Genomic DNA, 22,582 nt, shown 5'->3' with positions numbered 1-22,582 from the left:
AGGCAGTGATGGCTCCTCCTGTCAAACACCTTACATTTTTTCCCAAACTTATTACAACTTTTAAAATTCCTATTTCACTGAGATCTCAGTTATTCTTCATATTTAACATATATATATATTTATATTCTCTTTAGAATTTATGTTCAATTAAAAAATAAGGAGAAAAAGAATTTCAAAAGTAAAGATTTTATTTATTAAAAACAAATGATTAAACTCCTATCTCTTAGAAGTTAATTTCCTGTACCATGGATTTTGGAAATTTAGAAAATTATATTTTGAAACTTACCAAGAAAGAAACTACTGAAATAAATAATAGAAAATTTGAAACTTTGTTCGAAAAAAGAGGTTCACCCTTTCCTTCAGAAAGTACTTGGCGCTTCTGTAAAGCCAGATAAATGAAAGCAAACAACATTCCATGAAAGACTACCTAAAAAATAAGGAGAGAAAACCTGTTTTAAACAGCTACTTTTCAACAAATAGCAAATGTAATTGGTAAAGGAGAACAATATGTATAAAAGTATGTAGGTAAAAAGCTTAAAGGTCCAAAGTTTCTATGAAGAGCTTAAACTTCAAGAAATGAAGTCAACGACTGTTGGAAACAATTTGCAATAGACAAGCAAACATCTCTTGCAATGACACAAGATAAGCTGGTTTACTCCAAGCAGTCTCAGCAGCAAGTGAAGAAATAAAGACAATTTATATATCTGGAGAAAACCATAACTCGAAAAGATACATGCACCCCAACGTTCATTGCAGCATTATTTACAATAGCCAGGACATGGAAGCAACCATCAATGGGTGAATGGATAACAAAGACGTGGTACATATATACTGTGGAATATTACTCAGCCATAAAAAAAGAACAAAATAATGCCATTTGCAGCAATATAGATGGACCTAGAGATTGTCACACTGAGTGAACTAAGTCAGAGAAAGACAAATATCATATGATATCACTTATACATGGAATCTAAAAAAATGGTACAAATGAACTTATTTACACAACAGAAATAGAGTCACAGATATAGAAAACAAATTTATGGTTACCATGGGGGAAGGGAGGGAGGGATAAATTGGGAGATCGGGATTGACATATATATACTACTATATATAAAATAGATAACTGGTACTTCCCTGGTGGTGCAGTGGTTAAGAATCCACCTGCCAATGCAGGGGACACGGGTTCGAGCCCTGGTCCGGGAAGATCCCACATGCCATGGGGCAACTAAACCTGTGCGCCACAACTACTGAGCTTGTGCTCTAGAGCCCGCGAGCCACAACTACTGAGCCCACACGCCACAACTACTGAAGCCCACGTGCCTAAAGCCCGTGCTCCGTAGCAAGAGAAGCCACCGCAATGAGAAGCCTGCACACCGCAACAAAGAGTAGCCCCCACTCGCCGCAACTAGAGAAAGCCTGCATGCAGCAATGAAGACCCAACGCAGCCAAAAATAAAATAAATAAATTTTAAAAAATAATAAAATAAAATTGATAACTAATAAGAACCTACTGTATAGCACAGGGAACTCTACTCAATACTCTGTAATGACCTATATGGGAAAAGAATCTAAAAAAGAGTGGATGTATGTATATGTATAACTGATTCACTTTGCTGTACAGCAGAAACTAACACAACATTGTAAACCAACTACACTTCAATAAAAATTAATTAAAAAATAAAAATAATGATAAAAACTATTCTGAAGACACATGATAAAATTTAAATGTACTCAACCAAGATAAAATATATTTTATATTGGTACTTCCAAGCAAATAAAACAGTAACGTTACCAAGAGCATACTTTTAAAAAGCAGTATATGCACATAAGAATGAAAAAAAAAAGGTGGATTAGAAAGCACAATAGCTGTCTTTTCTTTTTTTTTTTTTTATTAATTAATTAATTTATTTTTGGCCACATTGGGTCTTCATTGCAATGCGCAGGCTTTCTCTAGTTGCGGTGAGTGGGGGCTACTCTTCATTGCGGTGCGCGGGCTTCTCATTGTGGTGGCGTCTCGTTGCAGAGCACGGGCTCCAGGCACACGGGCTTCAGTAGTTGTGGCACACAGGCCTAGTTCCTCCGTGGCATGTGGGATCTTCCCAGACCAGGGATCGAACCCATGTCCCCTGCACTGGCAGGCGGATTCTTAACCACTGCACTACCAGGGAAGTCCCAGCTTTCTTTTTTAAATAAACACTTAACATGAGCTATCATAGTAGACTGCTCTAATGAGAAAGTTGAGAATTTAAAATTATTTTATGGCAAGGCTTTAACAAAACTTTTTATTCACATATGGTTTTGAAATGCAATGTTCAATTAGAAAAATAAAGAGAAAAAGAATTTTAAAAGTAAATATTTTATTTATTAAGAATAATTGGAAAGTGCATAGGTATTAGAAACCAGGAATGGCACAGAAAAGGCACTAAGAAAATATTTGTTGAATGAAAAAAGGGAAGAGTAAAAAATGGAAGTTAAAGGGAAAGAGTGAAGAGGGGTAATTAATATTTATTCAGTGTCTATTATTTTCCAAATACTGTGCTAGATGTTTTACGTTTTCTTGGCCAATTAAATCCTAACCAGCCTTCAAGATAAAATTCATGGAATAATCCATGACACTGCTCTCTTTTCTTTGCACACTTCTATTACAAAATCCATACTGCAGAGTTTAGCACTAATTATAAGTAGTAATCCAGAGGTTTTTTTTTTTTTTTTTTTTTTTAGTAATCCAAAGTTTTAAACTAGATTATAAGGTTTAGAAGCCTGGTGGTATGTCTTCTTTCTCTAAAATATATCCCTCATAACAACAACATCTAGAGCATATTTTGGAGCTTAATAAGTATTGTGTTGAATGGCTGAAGCATATATATGAGAGATCATCCCTAAATCAATATTATGACTCAAATAAAGGTCACTTTATAGATAACATTTTTATAGTATTTTCCTACTGATATATGTACACATGCATACCCTTTCTCCACTGTAAAAACAGGGGAGGGCTGGATTGGTTTGATTTACCAAATCAACATGTTTCCTCATGCCAAAACTAAATAAAAATAGATTAAAATTTTCCAAATAATTTTTAAAAGTATAATTTGAAATAGCAAAAGATCACAAGGTAAATACATACGTAACGGTCTAACCTCCATCTGAACCACCATTCATATACATTGCCTTTCAGTTCGAAACACTTGGACAATGGCCAAAGAGAAAAGATCTTCTCAAATGCACCCTGAGAAGAGGAATCCAGAAAATAAATTAAGATGGTACAAGTGAATACTTGCCTTGCAATTCTATTATAAACTGTCATTTTCTAAACTTAAGATTATATAAGGGTCATACACAATTTTAAGATTCTACTTAAATATTTCATTTGAAAATGTCATTTCATTTGAAATTCATTTGAAAATAAATATATTCTACTAAAGGCTAATAAAGATGATTTAAAACATTTTTGTTAACTTACTTTCACTGCATATGAAAGGCTACTGAGACTGCAAAATAAAACAAACAAACAAACAAACAAAAAACCAAGCTGGTAACTGGAAAATTATTCCATTTAAGGTTTTTAATCTAGTATACAAAAGAGCTAATATTTACTGATCAAAACACAAAAATACAAAATACTTCAGCCAACACAGTATGAATAACCTAAAGGATGATGGTTAAAGTTATAGTTTTTCTTTATCTAAATGTCCTTAATAATCTATAATGAACCATTTGAGTTAAAAAAAATCCTCTGAATTGGTCACCTTACTCAATCAACCATACCCAAATTCCATTACTAGCCTTTGAAACAAAGTTTACAATTTTACTCTGGTCGAGTTAGTGAATGTACCCCCTTATTAATCTGACAGCCTGGAAAATCTGGGAATGAAGGGGCAGAAGTCTTGGGTACATTCCTGCACATTAATGAAGTCTTTCAAAAAAGAGAACAAAAACCTCAATTTCCAGACTAAAGAATGAAGACAAACTCTATTAAGGAAACTCCATTATTAGACATAATGCCACAGGATAAAAAAATGTGTAACATCACAATTTTTAAAAAGGCTAATAAAAATCAAAGCAAAATATGAAAATAGTATTATATTTTAGGTAATACCAAATCTTTAGGTCAGAAGAACTTTATTATTTTAACAAAATGCAATATTCTCCATTTAACTGCAGAATTTAAAATGCTAATAGCTTATAAAAATAGGTTCTATCAAAGCCTTTGCCTCAGAAAATTAAAGATGATTATTACCAAGACTTGCAATGTAAGGTATATACCTATTACATCATATTTCTATATTTTATCTATATATATTAGAGATACATGGCCCTGTAGATCATATATCACATATATGATGTATTTATAATTTAAAAATTTATTTCTCATTAAAAATTTATTTTTTGTATGATTAATAAGCAAGTATTTAATGAGCACCCATTCTGTGAAAGACACTGGGCTATGTACTTTTTTTCTTGTCCAGTGGTCAATACTGTTCCAAAGCTAGGGAAATCTTCTTAATTCTTTCTGTTGAACTGCTGGTCCGTGCTCCTTTCTCTCCCTCAGATGAACCAGGGAGTGTTGGGAATTTTAATGAATAATTATCAAGGAATGTGGCAGTTACCTGGCTATTTCTTTATACATTTGCCTATTGCTTCCTTATTATTTTATATATTTCCTGCAAAAAACCTTGGAAGTCAGGCAGAAATAAATATGCTCTATTTCTAAGTATAAAAATAAGTAGGAAAGCCTATAAAACAAACAAAAAAACCCAGCTTTATAGGACTACACACACACACACACACACACAAACACACACACACACAATGCTTATATGGCATTTTTACCTGGCACAGCCAGATACAAGACAGAGAGTGTTGGAGATGGGAGTAAACTACAGAGTATGTCACAACTATAGGCATTCAAATTAAAATATTTTGTTATAAATATCATGCTGACCAAATAATATGTCTGTCTGATGGACTGACCAGCAGGTAGCAATTTGCCATCCTGCTAAAATAGCTGAGAAAATCTCAACCATCATAATAGGGGGATAAAAGGGTAGAGATAAGAAAATGACCAAAAGTTTTATTAAGTTAAACCTACTACATATATACAAACCCCTTTGCTCTGAAGCTGGTTTTATTAACAGCCAAAATTTTACTCTATGCCGTTATGGAAAAATCAAGCTACATTTCGGTGCCATGAATAATGCACAAACCAAGTTGCAAATTCTGTCAAGAGAATTTTGATCTTCACTTAGAAGTAGTGTCTTATAAGAGGCATTCAATAAAAGTTTGATTGATCAAAGTCAACTAAAATGGATTTTGAACAATTGCCAGAGGAAGAGCTTTAAATTGCTCTTACAACAAAAACAGTGGTAACAAAAGTAGGTAGGTCTCAAAAGAACCACACTGAGTAGTCAGCTACAGAGTGACACTTTTATTACAGTCATTAAAAAATGAGGCTTAAAATGAGGCTGACTCTTCTCTCATACTTTAATAGATTTGAACTTTACAATAAAATAGAACAAAATATAAACCAAAAAGACTATACAAACCTGAGAATATGCCAAAAAACATATACATAACAGCAAGAAGGCTAGTTTCAACAGTAAGCCAAAATGCCAGAAACAATTTCCTAAGAGAGAAAATGTTTAATTTACTAAGAAATGTAAACTTACATTAGAAAACACATTAAATACTCTCTATTTAACATATTAATACCCTGCATAGCTCTTAAAAATAATTTAAGGCTGCCTACAGGATACAAAAAATATATCTAAGTAGTATAAATTACAAGTAGGACACAAAGGAAGAAAAAAGGTGGAGGGTCCTTACTAGGAATGAGGCTACAACATTAATCTGATACCCCATATACCTGCTATTTATCCACTATAAATATATTTGAAAATACCTCCTAGATTCAATTATACTATTCATTATTGAAAGTTACAACAAAATTTGGAACAATAGGTTCAATGTAACTCTAACAAACACTCACGTTTAATATAACTTAGGTAATACTGCTTAAACATTACAGTTCTAAGGAGAGAGCTTAAGAACTCCCTAGTGGACTAATTTAACCATAAGATGCATTTTAACATATGCATATTTTAAATTATGTGTTCACAGTTTATACATACTGATTACCATTTTATTAATATGCTGGGTTTGTGTTGAGGAATGAAACTACAGTGCCTGTCCAAAGACACAAATGGACATTATTGAACCCTTTCCTGAAGAATTATTTGATATTATAATAGAAGTCAACAGAAAATATTTTTTGATATACAATATTTGGTTGAAAGAGTTAAGTTAAATACATTATTAAAGATAAAAAATTTTCTTTTTCCAAAAAAGGGAGGCTTTTATTTTAATGACATGATCTTGAGGGGAAAAAGCATTAAGATAAACGACTGTGACCTCACTTCGAACATTATCAGACCTGGCTATGTGAAATTTGAAGATGACACCTTCTTAGGACACTTAGGTTTCCTTAAATGAAAAACAGGTTTATAATAACTGCTTAAAGGGTTGTCTAGAATATAAACTATATTAGTGATTTTTAAGCTTGTTTGACATAATGTTTACTCAAAATCTCAATATATATATAAGAAATCAAATAAAGCAGAACTGCCAAGATTGAAGCAGGATGTACGGCCCTGGAGCCCTGTTTGGCTTTCCTCTCTTCTGGCTCTCCCCATTCTGACTCCATACAAGATAGTTTGAAAACGGTTGCACTAGTAGATATGTAAAATGGCTTTGAAAATTTAACTTTAAAAAAAGAGAAAACACATACAATATAAATGCAAACTATTGTTCTGCACTGTTATACTACTTGAACTACTTAACTGTAAAATTTTAAAAACATAATTTAAGAACGAAATTTCAAAATGTCAATGCTACACATAAATTTAAACTGTCAACATGTCTCAATAAAAATAATAGCCTTTAGCAACTGAAAAGGAACTTACATTGAAAGAATATATTCATTAACATTAGTAAGAGAGTATATTTACCGTTTGCTTTTTTTTGGATTATCTGTGGCCACAGTGCTAAAGTAACATATATGACCATGAACCATACAGTGACCAAGGGGACAAAGTAATAGAATTGATAAGGCCGATCCATTACTATACATAACACCACTACCAGGAAATTGAGACGAAATAAGACCTATTAAAAAGGAGGAGAAAATGGTTTTCATTCCAGGTATGCAAGAAAAGCAGACAGATTCTGACAGAGTATAAATGTTTATTTAAGACTAAAATAATAACTGTACAAGTATGTTTTACTAATCCCTAAAATCACATTTATTTTAAAATCATTGTAAAGAGTTGAATATAAAATATTTATGCATCATTATATTAACTGAATCCCAGCAAAGCACCAACCTGAGCTGTCCTCTGGCTACAACTGCCATCTTGTTAAATGCAGCAAAAGAATTATAAACCTCCTTCCTAGAGCTACAGGTCATAAACAGAGATTAGATTACCTCAACAAAAGGGTGTCCATTTCATCTCTGTTTGATGCTGATTTACCTCATTTGGTATTAAATTGAACATTTTAATAGATACAAAATAATATTACTCAAATTAAAAACTGTCTTTGAAAATCAAAAGTATCTTTGCGACTTTTGTAACAGTCATTTCAGACAGTGTGATGTCAAAGAACACAGAATTTGAGCAGATTAATATTAGAGCTTTATCACTTACAGTGTGACCTTAGGCAAATTATTTAACCTCTCTGAGCCTCAGTGTCCTTGTCTGTAAACATAAAGATCACAACTCAGGGTTGTAATGACGGGTAAATAAAATAATGTTTACAAACTTCCTAGCACAAGGTAGAAACAAAAAATATTAATCCTCTTCTTAGAGAGAGAAAACATAGCATGTTATAACAATCCCATGTAACTGTACATTTCTACAAAACTAAAGTGAATCAGCAATGTTCTCCCTTTTGCTTTTATTATACATTCATCTAAATTCTATTTTTTCATCCCTCAGTAATAAATTATTTATCTTGATTATTAACCATAGAACATGGAAATAACAAAACTTTAAAGTGCTATTTCATAAATTCAAATTATCCATGGCCTTAAAATAGACATATTTATAGTTTCTCAACAGTTAGGCACAAAAGCATGTTGAAATGAAAGAAAACAAATAACAATGCATTCCTACCTGACATACTCTATGGATTCCAAAGTCTCCTTTGATCCAAAAGTATGAGAAATGCCCATACCCTGTTTGAAATAGATACGCAGCAACCAGAACCCGAATGTGCATGTACACAGGCAAAAACTGTTGACAAAAATAAACAGGTGAAATACATGCTGACACTAACTATACCTAAATTATCATAACCAGTACATTTAACCAAGATAGTGGAGCATCATTATCATTCAGCATTATCTCAATGAAAAGATTTATTCTCAAAAATTAAGGCGTGTACCAGGGGTTAAAAAAAGTAGACTTTGGAATCAGAGACCTAGATTCAAATTCTGGTTCTGCCACTTATTAGCTATGTGACTTTAAACTTAAATTTGAGTTTCTAAACTGCAAAATGAGACTATCTTCTCCTTCCTCAAAGGGTCTTGTGAGGGATGAATGAGTTAATAAATGTGAGGCGCTTTGTACATTTCATCCAATTTGAATTAAATATATGATATCCATAATTATTAATCACCATATATATGCTGAATACAAGGTCACTCTGGAGTTCACATTTTCTCAATAAGATAAAAAACAAAACAAAGGGCTTCCCTGGTGGCACAGTTGTTAAGAATCTGCCTGCCAATGCAGGGGACGTGGGTTCAAGCCCTGGTCGGGGAAGATCCCACATGCCCCGGAGCAACTAAACCTGTGCGCCACAACTACTGAGCCTGCGCTCTAGAGCCTGCAAGCCACAACTACTGGGCCCACGAGCCACAACTACTGAAGTCCGCATGCCTAGAACCCGTGCTCCGCAACAAGAGAAGCCACCGCAATGAAAAGCCCGCACACCACAGTGAAGAGTAGCCCCCGCTCGCCACAATTAGAGAAAGCCCATGCGCAGCAACGAAGACCCAATGCAGCCAAAAAAAAAACCCAAAAAAACCCCCCAAAATCCTACATTTTTGGCCCCCCTAAATATACACAATTTAGACTTGTAAATAAAATTGTCACATCACTACTTAAAATATTTGATTATTTAGCAAAAATTACACTTAAAAAACATATGCAAACATAATTCAGAAATATTATTTCCCTTCTAATCTTATTTTATAAAACAATTTTATTTTACACTCCTGTATCAATGTTTCATCTTTACCATGAGTTTTCAGATCATCACATCTTCACTTCTGTCTAAGCTGAAAGAAATATAACATATTTCTAATCTCTATTTTATGGGAGTCACTGGAAATATTATTTCATTTACAAGTCCTAACTCTCTTAACCTTAGAACACTGTCAGGTGTTCTCCCCACCACCTATTAGTGCTTTAGGTGTATAGTCACGATCTCTAAAACACAGGTAGTGTACTGTTTTTTAAAATGATCTTTAAAAGGCTTGTTTAGTGACATCTAACCTTTGTAATTATAAGGCCATTCTTTTAGGAATAATTACTAAATCTATGTAAACATTTTTTTGGCTTCTATTTTATAGACTCATCTGATCACCTCTGTAATTATCCAGCATTAACACTGGTTAGGGCCATTTTAGTTTAACATGTCTTCCCCAAGTGATACTTTGTAGGATAAAATAAGATAATTGAGCAGACGCCTTAAACAGATTTTATAAGGCCTCGAACATATGCATCTTTTGTATATATCCTTGAATGCATCCTTGAACACATCTTTTTCTTTTCTGAGGGATAACATTTTTTTCTGGAAGGAAAACCCCCCTGAATTATAATGTCATAAATTCTTCAACATAGTCTCCACTCTAGCCAAACTGTTAGATTCTCTGTCTCCTAAACTGGTCTTTCTTGTACTTTCCTGTCACCTCTCCTTTGTTTACCTGTTCTTTCTACCCTGGAATGTTCTCCTAACCACATTTTGTTTATACAAATCCTATTTTTCTTTAGAGCCCTGGTCAAATTTTCCAATCTTTTACTCTCAGATGAAAGTCATTTCTCCTTCTTTTGAGTTCCTTTAGCACCAACAATCTATATATTAGAGTTCATATTTATTGCTTTTCATCATTAGTTCTTTTTAAATGTCGTATCATTAGATCAGGAATTTTCAATGAAGGTGTAACATATTAGAATCACTGGGATGAAGGTGGGAATACAGTATTGAAATAGCCTCAAAACTTATCTAACCTAAACCTGTATCTTTACCTCATTCTTGAATGCACTCCTCTAAAATATTCCCTTCAAGTATTTGAGCACTTTTTAATAGCAGAAAACACACAAGTTCCCAAGGCAATCCATTCCATTTTCAGATGGTCATTAATTGCTATAAAGTTCCTTTCCATGAAAAGTTGAAATCAAACTCTATGTAAAAGCTACCAAATTAAGCTCTCTAGGGCAGTGCTGTGCGATGAAAATAAAATGTGAGCCACATGGTAAATTTTTAATGTGGCTGCCAGACACTTAAACAGTTAAAAGAAATAAGTGAAATTAATTTTAATAAACATATTATTTAATTCAATATATCCAAAATATTATCATTCCAACATATACTGTGATATTTCATATTTTTTCATACTAAGCCTTTGAACTTTGTATGCATTTATCATAATTAATCATACTTAATCTGATATATATTTCACATTTACAGCACATCTCAATTCCGACTAGCTACATTTCAAGTGCTCAATGGCCACGTGTGGCTAGTGGCCACCAAAATGGACAGTCTAACTCTAGAGCCATATGCACGCACTTAATCACTTTTACATCTGATAGTTCTATGAGTATTTGAAAACAGATGTCAAACCGAGGCTAACCATTCCCAATTACTTCAACCATTCTCCATAACACATGCTTTCGAATCCCCTCAAGACTGGGTCTGGGCCTACAATGTTTAGACTTGGTTATATTTAAACAGTAAATACAACCATTTAAATTGAATTAAACACTATCACAACAATTTGCCAAGTTTCTACCAATGTTGGATTATTACAAATTTCATGTAATACTTCTCCCAACTTTTTAAGATATTTTAAACCAACAGAAAAGTTGCAAGAATAGTACAACGAACAACTATTTACCATGCTGAACTATTCAAAAGTATTTGCAGACCACGTGACATCATCCCTAAATATTTTAGCAAGTATCGCCTAAGAAAGAATAGTTTCTTGTAAGAAAAGTTTCTTACATAGTTTCTTATATTATCATTATAATACCCATGAAATTTAATATAAATATAATAGTATCTACCGTACAATCCATATATGAGTTTCCTTGATTGTCCCAGTGATATCCATTATGATTAAAAAAAATTTTTTTTGATTTAGGAACCTTGAACCAAGAATCACACATTGCATTTAGTTTTCATTCCTCTTCAGTCTCCTTTAATTCGAACTGTTTTCCTTTTTGTCTTTTAGGAGTAAAGTATTACTTACAACAAAATTTTAGTATTAAAAGTGTATTGAGAATCCTATTTCATTAGAATTAATAGGCTGACTGCTGGTTCTCTTCTTTTTCTAGCCCCACAAATTTTCCCTTAAGACCTTTTATTCAGGTCCCTGAGTTTGGAAGTTATTTACAAACTCTCAAAGGAGAAAAAGCCACAATGGAACACAAAATCATCTACTGTATATACCTAACTTGCTGTACTCTCTGTATTTCATTCACAATATTTTATCCATATCAGATATAAGTTATGTTTAAAAGAATGTTTACACCAACAGTTACAATCTGCCAGACCATCTGGATTATTTTAATAATTCTCTGTAAATTTTGACATAGTTTCTATTTTACTATAAAAACATGGCACAACTAAAGTCTGACACATTTTACTCAAAATAAAAAGCATTAAGGTTAGGTAATTAAAATAATCATGACCATTAAAAAGTTTTTAATGAGGGTAATCCCACAAATATCCAAGAATCAAGTCCCCAAATACATTATAACCCATGCTAATAATGCTTTGCCAGTGTAGATACAAGTAATTTTTAACCACAAAATTCTATACAAATGAACAGGGATATGTTAATTAATCATAACAACTGATCTGTTAATGAAAAGTATGTCCTTCCAGAATATAGATGTTTTTAAATTGTAACCTAGAATGTATTGGGATATAGTCTAAGATGTATTAGAATGCTAGCTTGGCAAATAATTATAATAGAATGCCAAATTGCTTTCATCCTTTGATGATCCAAATCCTTTCTGGAATCAATGAATTGAAGAACTGAATCTGCCATTAATTCTTTCTATCTGATATATATACATTTTTTTACACAGTACTATTACCCTTTATATGTCAGCAATTAATTATGTCTTAAGTGGCATTTTCTTACAACAAAACCCTCTCCCCACCCCACTCAAATTAAACTAATCTTTCTTCATATGTCAGAGATATTTCTATGATTCAATATTCATCATTACTTTTTAGAAAATTTGCTAAATTTATCCTACAAATTCTGAACTGGGCTTATGAACTAATTCTTACTATCTTCATCTCTCCTTGCTTTGGATCTCTTTTATTGTCTTGGTTCTTCCACAGTTACTTGAATTCACTAGGTCCCCTTCAGCTGCAGTGTCACAGGAGTTTTACTGCTGTCACAAATATACATATCATAGCCATACAATTTCAGTAAAAATTATACTTCTTCCTCTGCCTTTTGCCCTTCAAACAAGCCATCCATAAAATCACCAGTAATTTTTGAAAATAATAAAGAGACTTAATGAAGAATAACATTAGTATTTCTAATTGTTAGAGATATCTGAAAAACCCTAGTATTATTTATCTTCTTAAATGCTGCAATGGAAATTTCAAAATACTCCTTTCTGGGCAACACTCCCCTATTATCTCAACTTAACATTGACTCAGTGTTAAATGGAATCACTGATTCTATGTTAAGTTACTGTTTACAGACGTGTGCTTTATATAAGCAAATAAAGCAATAAAAACCAGTTCAGTAGTTCCCAAATTATGAAAGAATTTGTTAAATTTTTAAAACATATTTTATAGAAATCAGTTTGTACCTTCCCTATAAAAACTTGTGTGAAAGTGGTTATTAGATACCTAGGTTTACTCTTAAAAGCTTGTTTTAAATGTATGTAACTGTAATGTTACAATTCTGAACACATTTTTTCTACCCCTACCAAATCCAAGATGTCCCCATATCATGAGAATCCTAAGTCTAAAAGATATAAAAAGACACCTACGAATAAGGGAAAAATGATTTTGTCCAGGTACAGAGGGCACTAGGTGAGCAAAGGAAGGGTCTTCCATCTCATGGAAGTGGTAATACTTATGAAGTATGGCACATAATACACGGTCAACAACAGCAGACCATCGGTATCTGAGTACTCTGAATACTGGGGCAAGAGAGTTCTAAGTTTTTAAACTTTAAAAATATAAAAATGATTGGTCAAACTTCCTAACATACAGTGAAGGATAGAATATAAAATATAATCATCTAATTTGATTTCTTTTAATAGTAACTTGCCTATTCTAAATCCTTTGCAATTAAGTATCATCTAGAAAGTTTCTTGATAACTTTAGTTGTTCAGCAGGACATGAAACAATACCCTTAGATTATTAGCTGTTCCTACTACATTAAAATTAAGGCAAAGTAAATACAAATTATTGCTTTATCTTTAAAAAAATAATTATTTTGCTTTTAAGACTATACATTCTCAAAGAGTCAGATGGTAGGAGAAAAATGGGAAGACAGAAAAATTGGGTGGGAAATAAGAAGGGTCTCCAAATGGTAGAGAATATAAAACACAAAAGAATTGGTGCCCTTAAGGAAACATTAAAGTGACATTATTTCCTATATTTTCAGAACTTAAGTTCAAAATACTTACTGTACTTGCTCCAGAGATATGATAAATCAAAATCACAAGTTGCATCCAGCCTTTCCATTCATCTGTTTGTTCTCTATTTAACACTTTAGTCTGTGTAAAAGAATCAAAATTTGTTTTAAAATTCTTCATGAAGCTATTATTTGGACAGTATACATTAAATATGTTAACATTTTTCTCATAGGATATAAAGCTAATGCTTCTTTCAAAAGAACCTTGGGGGAAAAACAGTTAAAGATTGTCATTTTATTTCTTGATAAAAGAGATAATAAAACTATTTAAAGTATAATATGAATTTGAAAATGAATATAAAGAGACTTTAATATTTAAGTTGATACTTATGGTTTTATATTAAGATTACTTTTAAACTATGACAGATGTGTTTGTAAATCTAAAAAAATGTCATTTTATAATTTTCTTTAAGAAAATCTTAGAATTTCAGTTAGAAAAGATCTTACAGTTCTTTTATACTTTATTGTGAAAAAAAAAAGCTCCTTTATTATACTTTATTTTCTCTAGAATATTCCCACTGGAAATGAAGAACTGATTAATCATCCTCATATGAAAGTTATGTCTTACAATAGAATTTATTAATTCAAATAAATCATGACTTATAAAGGAGTTACATTAATATTCTGAGCAATACTAAAATAGGAATTCAGAAGATTGTGAACAGTGCCCACATTATTATATAAGTTCTAATTTGTGTGTACATGTCTGACTATATACACATATAAATATAACAAGTGTTTATTAGTATAATTATATGTTTTTAACTTATAAAAGATAATAGTATCTCATGTTTGAAGACCATTACAAAATTGGGAGCACCTCAACTTTCTCCATCCTCAAGCAGGCAAAATGACACCAAATCATGATATCTTTTTCACAGGTCATTATTTTCCAACTTTTCAACAATCTTTATGAAACTCTGAACTTTCTCTAAACTGTTTCAAAAAAGCAACAGTTAAGAGTCCACTAAGTGAAGTACAGCTGCAATATTCCTTCATCCTCTTCTATATATGTAAATGTTTGTATATTATGGCATGATAAATGATATTATTTCTTTAATCTACACTTTGTAATGAGATGAAAAGGATAACATGAACTAAAAAGAAAATGACTCTTACCTCCTTAGTATTTTCATTGTAAAATACTCCCAAAACCAAGATGTAGATAATTGGAATAAAGAAAGTTGAATGTGTATAAAATTTGTTTTCCTTCATAAATAGATTTGCACGGTCACATATATAGAAATAAGCCATGATCAGGCCAAGTTTGCAGAAAGACTGTAAAAGTATTCCTAATGGAGACACTGGGGGATTGATAATATTCTTCTTTTCTTCTCCACTTTCCAAATCAGTACAAGGCTTATTCTTCCGATGAGCATTACGATGAATTATATAAAAAATTAAATATCCAATAATAGATAAAGTGAAAAAACAAGCAGCTAGCTTCTGTAGGAGAGTAAGAGGAGGCTGGGGTTGACAACAGGAACCATCTACAGGCTTCAAAATCTTATTGCAATACACGTTCATAAGAATCATTGCACTCTGTGAACAAATCAAGTTATTTCATTATTATCTTGTCAGTAATGTATTTCCCATTAGATTTTCTCCTGTGAATACTACCGTTTCAGCACTGAAACGAAAATGCTTTTGTACTTTTTGCTACGATTTCCCAAACACTCATGTAAATAATGGTATTCCTTCAATCTGTAAATAACTAGTTCAGGGTTTTTCCAACTTCTTGGGTTATTAACCATAATGAAAAATTCATTTTAGAATGTGACTCAGAACACATATATGGGAAACAATACCTATCCTTACTACTTGGAATGCATCTGACTTTTTTCCATTCTATTCTTTAAAAAAAGAAAAAAATGCTGATTTCATGGCTGTTAATGGGCTGTGACCTTTGGTTACAAAAATACTGACAGATGTCAAGGACCAAAGAAATTTAATTAGCAGATTTTCAATACAAAAGATACCAAGATACTTAAGATAGAGTCCCAGTCTTTAGATGTGAAAAAAGAATATAAAATAACTGCCACCAAAAATAATTAATTCTTAGCTAACAATATTTATAATATGCCCTTCATTTGGTTTACAGTTTATGGATCACTTAGGATTCAACAGTTTTAAGATTTCTAATTTTAAATAAAGTGTAGAATCTTCAACATGGTTTCATTATAATAAAAATATTCTAGGCAAGCTGTTAAGTATTTCTAGTTGAAGGTTCAGTCAAATCTAGTTTATGAAAACTTTATAGTTTAGGTACCCCTAGAACTCTTAAGATGATTATATTATTTAAGCCTAAAACATTCAAAGTACTCAGTTATTTAGAAAATCTCATTCTCTTAGCTCTGAGACTTCAGGAGACTCTGAGCCTGGAACTCTTGCAGATACTAGCCTACAAACTCCATCCCAAGGTTCTTAACCAGTTCCAGGGAGTCCACAAAGCCCCTGAAAAAATATGGAGAACCGTGTGTGTGTGTATGCAGACATGTATTTTTCTTCAGGAGAGGAATAGAACCATTACTTTTTATCAGATACAGGGTTATGTGATCCTCAAAAAGGTTAAGAACCACTGCTTTATAAGAAAACAATAACTCTAAATAATATCTATTGTACTATGTGTGAAAATTTATAATTATGCAGTTCTCTTTTGTACTTAACCTAAAATCCTTTTCCACCCATCAATCTGGATTTGTTCAGTATCTACTTTGTACATTGAATCATGCTTAGGGTATCAGAACTAGAAGGAAATAATAAAAATCATTCTATATATTAAAAAAATGTGCTCTTCACAGAAGTTTAATCTTGTAAATTTAAGGTTCAAGGCAAAGAGAATATAAAGCAGTAGTTTTCAAACATGAGTGTGCTGAGAACTTATAAGCTTTACATGAAACAAGGGATATTAAGAGTAACTAGCACTCCTAAATGAAGTCGCATTTCCTCCCTTCCATAACTTTCTCCCTTAGAGTATACTAAAACTCTCACTTATATATTCAGCTAGGTGATGGAAAGCACAGTTATTTCTAGATCTATGTTTAGATAGAATAACTGCAAGTAATTAAGACTGCAATTAAATTATTTATTACCACGTTATAGTGACATATAGCCATAACCAATTAGATATTACGGTCTGTACTGACAGATACAAGAATTCTTACAGTTTCTCTGCTTGATTCAGGAAGATGTAAGCCATCCAAAGATTCCATGATGGTTTCTTGAGCAATTAATTTGGAAACACTGAACATCTTAACATTCGATTTAGAATTTCTGGTGCTGCTATTCAAAATACTGATTGCAGCTTCATTGTAGGCATCTATCTTCTCATTAGTGATCATTTTCCTATTTTCACTTAATAGATCTTCATAAACAGGATCTGCACATGAAACATATTTTAAAAAATACACTTAAAAATCCCTACTGGTAGAAATTATAATCATGCAAGTTAGTTAACTGCATTTCATATTTTGTTGTTAAAGTTCAGAGAATTCCAAGCACTTAATAATTCTTTTTAAAATAAAGTTGGCCAAGGTTTACAATAGATTTCCTATCCTGTATTCAATTTTTGAATCAATCCATAACCCTCTTAAAGTTAAAGAACTTTTATACCTCTTCTCTCTTAGGTACACAGCTTTCAGGAAACACTTTTATGTTCTAGCATGTCTTAAGAGTTTAAAAATTTTGGATGCTGGGTTATAGCAGGTAACCGGAGTTTAAAACTGGATTATGGAAGATGGCCTAATTAAGAATAGCAGCCAATCTTTTTTTCCTCCTGTTGCTGATTCATTTTGCAAACTTTGTTCACACAATTAGGAGGTAATATTATTAAGGATCGAGGTCTTTTATCACTTACCATAAATCATTTAAATTTAACTTTTTCCTCACTTTAGTAATAGAAAGGTTAACAATGAGTCTGTAAATGAAATAGGGATTTTGGAAGAGATTATCACCACCGTGTTGTTTCTCTCAGCTTGACATTAAACTTGGAAACAATCACAAGAGTTTCTGACAAACAACTTGAATTGCTAAAATACCCAAGGCATTTCATATTGTGCTAGGCATTAAATAATGGACATTCAATAAACTCCTGAAATGAGTTGATCTAATGTCAACTTTCTCTTAAAGAATTTCATTACCAAGTATAAACTAGCTGGTTTGAATTTAAATATATTGTCGATTCCAAAGAATATTTACTTCCAGTGAACATAATATTATGAACCAGACAATTTTTTCTCTATTTCCCAATCACAATAAATATACTTGGTAAGAAATTAAAAAATCAGAGGCAAACATCTTATTTGCCTTTAGGACTTATTCTCTTTGTTATATTCTGCAGCTGTTCTACCTGCTAAGGTTCCTTGGAGAACCTCTTTATTTAATATTAATTTTTTTTTACTTATTGTATTTATTAGTCTGTCTATTCCTTAAGTTCAAAACAGGAAAGCAAATAGCTCAAATTTATTCTAATTTTTCAAACCTTATTTCAAAATTTATTCTCATAAAGTAGTAATTCTGCTTCTTGAAATAGAAGATAATAGAAACCTATGTCTCAAAATATATACAAAATGACATTTTTTTCATTACTTATCCCTTACCTTGTAAGACCCAATAAACATCACTAGTCTTTGCCAATTTTTCTAAAAGTGGTGCTATGGAGGTAATGTTCATTTTATATTGGGAAAGTGCTTCGTTGCTGCCATTGTGAATTTTAATAGACCACTAAGAGGAAGTAAAAATTAAGCATTAATTCAGTATTTGTCACAGAAAAATTAAAGTATATAATTTCCTCTATTGTAACAAAGGTTATTATTTTAAGATAATTCCCATTCCTATTCAATATTAGAATAAAGTATGGTCAAATTATTTCATGAAATGTATGAAGGCAGTTATAAAAAGCTGATATAAAATTAGACTTTCAATGTATAACGTTCAAGAAGAACGTAATTTTAGATATAAAATAATATTGACATTTACCATCAAATTTCCTAAGTTCATTCAGATCTTTTTAAAAAATTATCCATCTAACTAATTAATAGAAATAGGAATTAAAATATAAGTATAATCAAGAATTCTATATAACATCAGTTAATTTTTTCTTAGCATGTTCTTAAGTATGAAACAAAAATCATTATGTAAGAATCAGTTAATAACTTACTGTGGCAGCTCCTGCTACAACCACATGGGGCTTTGCAACAGAATCCTGAAGAAAGAAAAATCTTTATAATAGTGTTATATTCAGTTCAGGAAATTAACGCAAGTAATATCCCTTAATTTTTTCCCTTAAATTTAAGTTCTTCTTCTATTTAAATGCATTTTAATTTTCTAGGGTTCCTTATCAGATTCTTGTTACAATAAGATGGACACCCCATGCCTAAAACCTTACATGGTTATATGACTATACAGGATGGCATGAGGCTTGTATGGCTAATTCTTCGGTGTTCTTTAAAACAAAAACAAAGACAAAAAAACACTACTGAAATCTAACACAGCCTAATATTATTCTGAATTCTGAGTAAACTGTGTAAAGCTCTAGTATATTATGTCAGCCAATTAAAAAGTATTCTTGGAAGCCTACAGGGTATACAGTTTAAGTGTTAAATAAAATGCAGTGCTCTAAACAAACATGATCTTTTGGGAAAGCCAATCTAGTATGTATTTAACAAAGTAAACTGATAATTATTATAGACCATAATGTGGAAAAAAACCGAGTAATTTGGTAGAGATCCTCACCTAGTGCAAATTATACTATTAATAATACTACCAGTTATATAGTACTTAGTAATTTACTAAGTATTTCTCTTAAATTAGCTCATTTTAATATAGATTCTTGCCACTTGTTAGATAGGCAGGAAGATATTATACATATCTTATAAAAAAAGGCTATAGGGACTTCCCTGGTGGCGCAGTGGTTAAGAATCCGCCTGCCAATGCAAGGGACCATGGGTTTGAGCCCTGGTCTGGGAAGATCCCACATGCTGCGGAGCAACTAAGCCCGTGCGCCACAGCTACTGAGCATGCGCTCTAGAGCCCTCGAGCCACAACTACTGAGCCCATGTGCCACAACTACTGAAGCCCAGGCACCTAGAGCCCGTGCTCCGCAACAAGAGAAGCCACCACAATGAGAAGCCTGAGCACCGCAATTAAGGGTAGCCCCCGCTTGCCCCAACTAGAGAAAGCCTGCGCGCAGCAACGAAGACCCAACACAGCCTAAATAAATAAATAAATAAATAAATAAAATTAAAAAAAAACAACAAAGGCCATAGACTCAGAAAGGTTTATAGCTATTGCTGAGGCCTGGCAGGGACAAAGCCAGAACTTAAGTCTTCTGACTACTGGGTTCAATGCATCTTCCACAACATAGAAGATCTGATAATACAATCATGTGCACAAGAAACAATTAAAAACAAGAAATCAGAAAAAGTCCAACCCATATATAAAAATAGAAATGACAGTCACTGTCTCATTATGAAGGTAAAAACATGCTCAGTGGAGAAAACTATGAAAGCAGAGAAAAGTAATAACAAAATTAATCTATTTCTCGTCAGAGATATCCCAGTTTCCAGTCTAGCATGCTCCATCTTACATTGCTACTTCAGTGAGACTTTTTCCTCATCCGTAGGTGGCTCCCTTTCTCACTCTTCACAGTGGTTATCCCAAATCATTTTTCCCTTACACAGGTCCCTCCTGTCCTCCTCCTCACTTTTGGCATAAAGCCTGATTCTCAAACTTCACAGAGAAAACAGAATTCATCTGGCTTGTGTGCTCTTGCCTTCCTTCCTCCATTCTTACAACTTTGTCCATATGCTCACCCAGTCTACCTTCCTCTGACAGGAGAGTAAACAAAATACGTTCCTATTCTGCTTAATGGCTAGTCCATTGCTCTGCGTTTGTATCTCCTCCCTTTTTACTTCTGGAGCTATATCCATAAGTTATCTCCTCAGACTCCTGAATTATCCATTTCATCCTTCTCTACTCTTCTTTCTTCCCTCAATCCACAAAATGTTAAATCATCTTTATCCTCAAAAAATGCTCCTTCAATCCTGTCTCACTCTCAAATTCTTCCCGTTCACACTCTTGACCAACAGATTACTTGGAAGAGCATTCCGCTTTCACTATGCTAATTTCTATATCTCTCATTTATGCCTCAACTTATCATGTTTAGATTTTGAATTAACCATCCATTAAAACTGCCCTCAGAGCCCATTAATGAACTCTGAATTGCCAAGTCCTGTAGTTTCATTCTACCCTATATAGTTCCTAAAGTGACACTACTATCCACTTTTTAAAACTCTTTCCTTCCCTGTGTGTGATATTACAGTTATTCTTCTGCTTTTCCTCTTACCCCTTTTACTACCTCCTCTCATAATCTCTTTTATAGTTCCATTCCTACACTCTCTTATTTAATCTATACTCGCTGCCTATTCAATTATTTCTATTCAAGTCACCTCAAATATCAACTCACTCCATACCAAGACTCCCCAAATCCATCTAAGTAGCTCAGACTTAATGACTACCATTCACCGACAGAATTAAATCTAAGTTGCTGGTTTCCTTAATTACTTATATCTGTCACTCACCTAGAAGCTCTTTGAGGAGAGGAACTCTGTTATGTTAACCAGGGTATCAACAGTGTTTAGCCTGGTGCCTAAAATATGGCAGCTGATTTATAAATATCTGTTGGATAACAGTAGAGTTGTTTAAATTCAACTTTGCTTTTATGCCTGTAAGTGTCTGTAAGGCTGTTTCAGTTCATAAGTATATCTTTCTAATCCACTGTTCTTCTAGAAATATTATCTCCTCTGTAAAGCTTTCTTAGATCCTCACTACTCTAAACAACCCTCATTCTAAGTGCCTCTCTCCATGGTGCTTTCATAGTTCTTTGCGCTCAATTCTACTGTTACCCTTCATATTATCATACCTTTATTCATAAGAAAGTCACTATCTACTAGATTGCACATTCCTCAAGGCCTGAGACTGGGGCTAATTCCCAGTCACATTCCTAGTACCTAGAACAAAGTTAGTAATAGTACATACATAATAAAAATACAGAACTTTGTATTCTCAGGATCTAGCAGCTTATTATGGAAATATTAAAAAATAAATACATAAATACATGCATACATACATACTCTTTGATTGAAACCAATGAACTAATCAATCTCAGGTAATTACATGGCCATCTATCCAAATAAGTTGAATCTTTCCTCTCCCCCAATAATCATAAGGAGTTTTACAACAGAATCTAAAGCTCCAAAAACTAGTGTTAGCAAATTATAAGAACAGAAGATCTGAATATGCAATATATCTCCAGGTTAGTAAATAACAAAGGTTTTTTGTGATCTTGCCTGACTTATAAATTATGTTACACTGATGTTTGTTTAACTGTGAATTTCTACTACTTTAATGGATATACTTTCAGGTCCAGCACAAGGTAAAACACATGTTTAAATCATCTGAAATATACTCATAACATTATACTTCTGGACATTTAAAAACACATCAATAAAAACAAAACAAAATTATGTGAGATCCCAATTTTCCAGAAAGTTGAATTCTAGAAGTGGTCTGCATGTTTGTTTTTTGAAAACTTAAATATTTTCTTAAAGAAACAAAGTTAAAA

At 32.5% G+C, this 22,582-nt stretch overlaps 1 protein-coding gene across 3 annotated transcripts in view; it reads right to left on the bottom strand.

Moving 5' to 3' along the window:
- The window catches only part of CASD1 (CAS1 domain containing 1), a 68,750-nt gene that overhangs the window by 20,227 nt on the left and 25,941 nt on the right, over positions 1-22,582 (bottom strand). For 2 of the 3 annotated variants that reach the window (XM_036864116.1, XM_036864117.1), the window contains exons 6-15: positions 19,118-19,162; positions 18,558-18,681; positions 17,124-17,338; positions 15,079-15,501; positions 13,952-14,041; positions 8,171-8,290; positions 7,007-7,163; positions 5,546-5,625; positions 3,127-3,228; positions 287-427 (exon numbers count right to left, since the gene is read on the bottom strand). In XM_036864116.1, coding sequence (XP_036720011.1) covers positions 287-427; positions 3,127-3,228; positions 5,546-5,625; positions 7,007-7,163; positions 8,171-8,290; positions 13,952-14,041; positions 15,079-15,501; positions 17,124-17,338; positions 18,558-18,681; positions 19,118-19,162 — 1,497 coding nt within the window. The remainder of the gene's footprint in view (positions 1-286; positions 428-3,126; positions 3,229-5,545; positions 5,626-7,006; positions 7,164-8,170; positions 8,291-13,951; positions 14,042-15,078; positions 15,502-17,123; positions 17,339-18,557; positions 18,682-19,117; positions 19,163-22,582) is intronic. The other variant, XM_036864118.1, reaches the window with a different exon arrangement.

This window comes from Balaenoptera musculus, chromosome 9 (genome assembly GCF_009873245.2).
Source record: "Balaenoptera musculus isolate JJ_BM4_2016_0621 chromosome 9, mBalMus1.pri.v3, whole genome shotgun sequence".
Lineage (NCBI taxonomy): Eukaryota > Metazoa > Chordata > Mammalia > Artiodactyla > Balaenopteridae > Balaenoptera > Balaenoptera musculus.
This window is presented reverse-complemented; position numbering and strand designations above follow the sequence as displayed.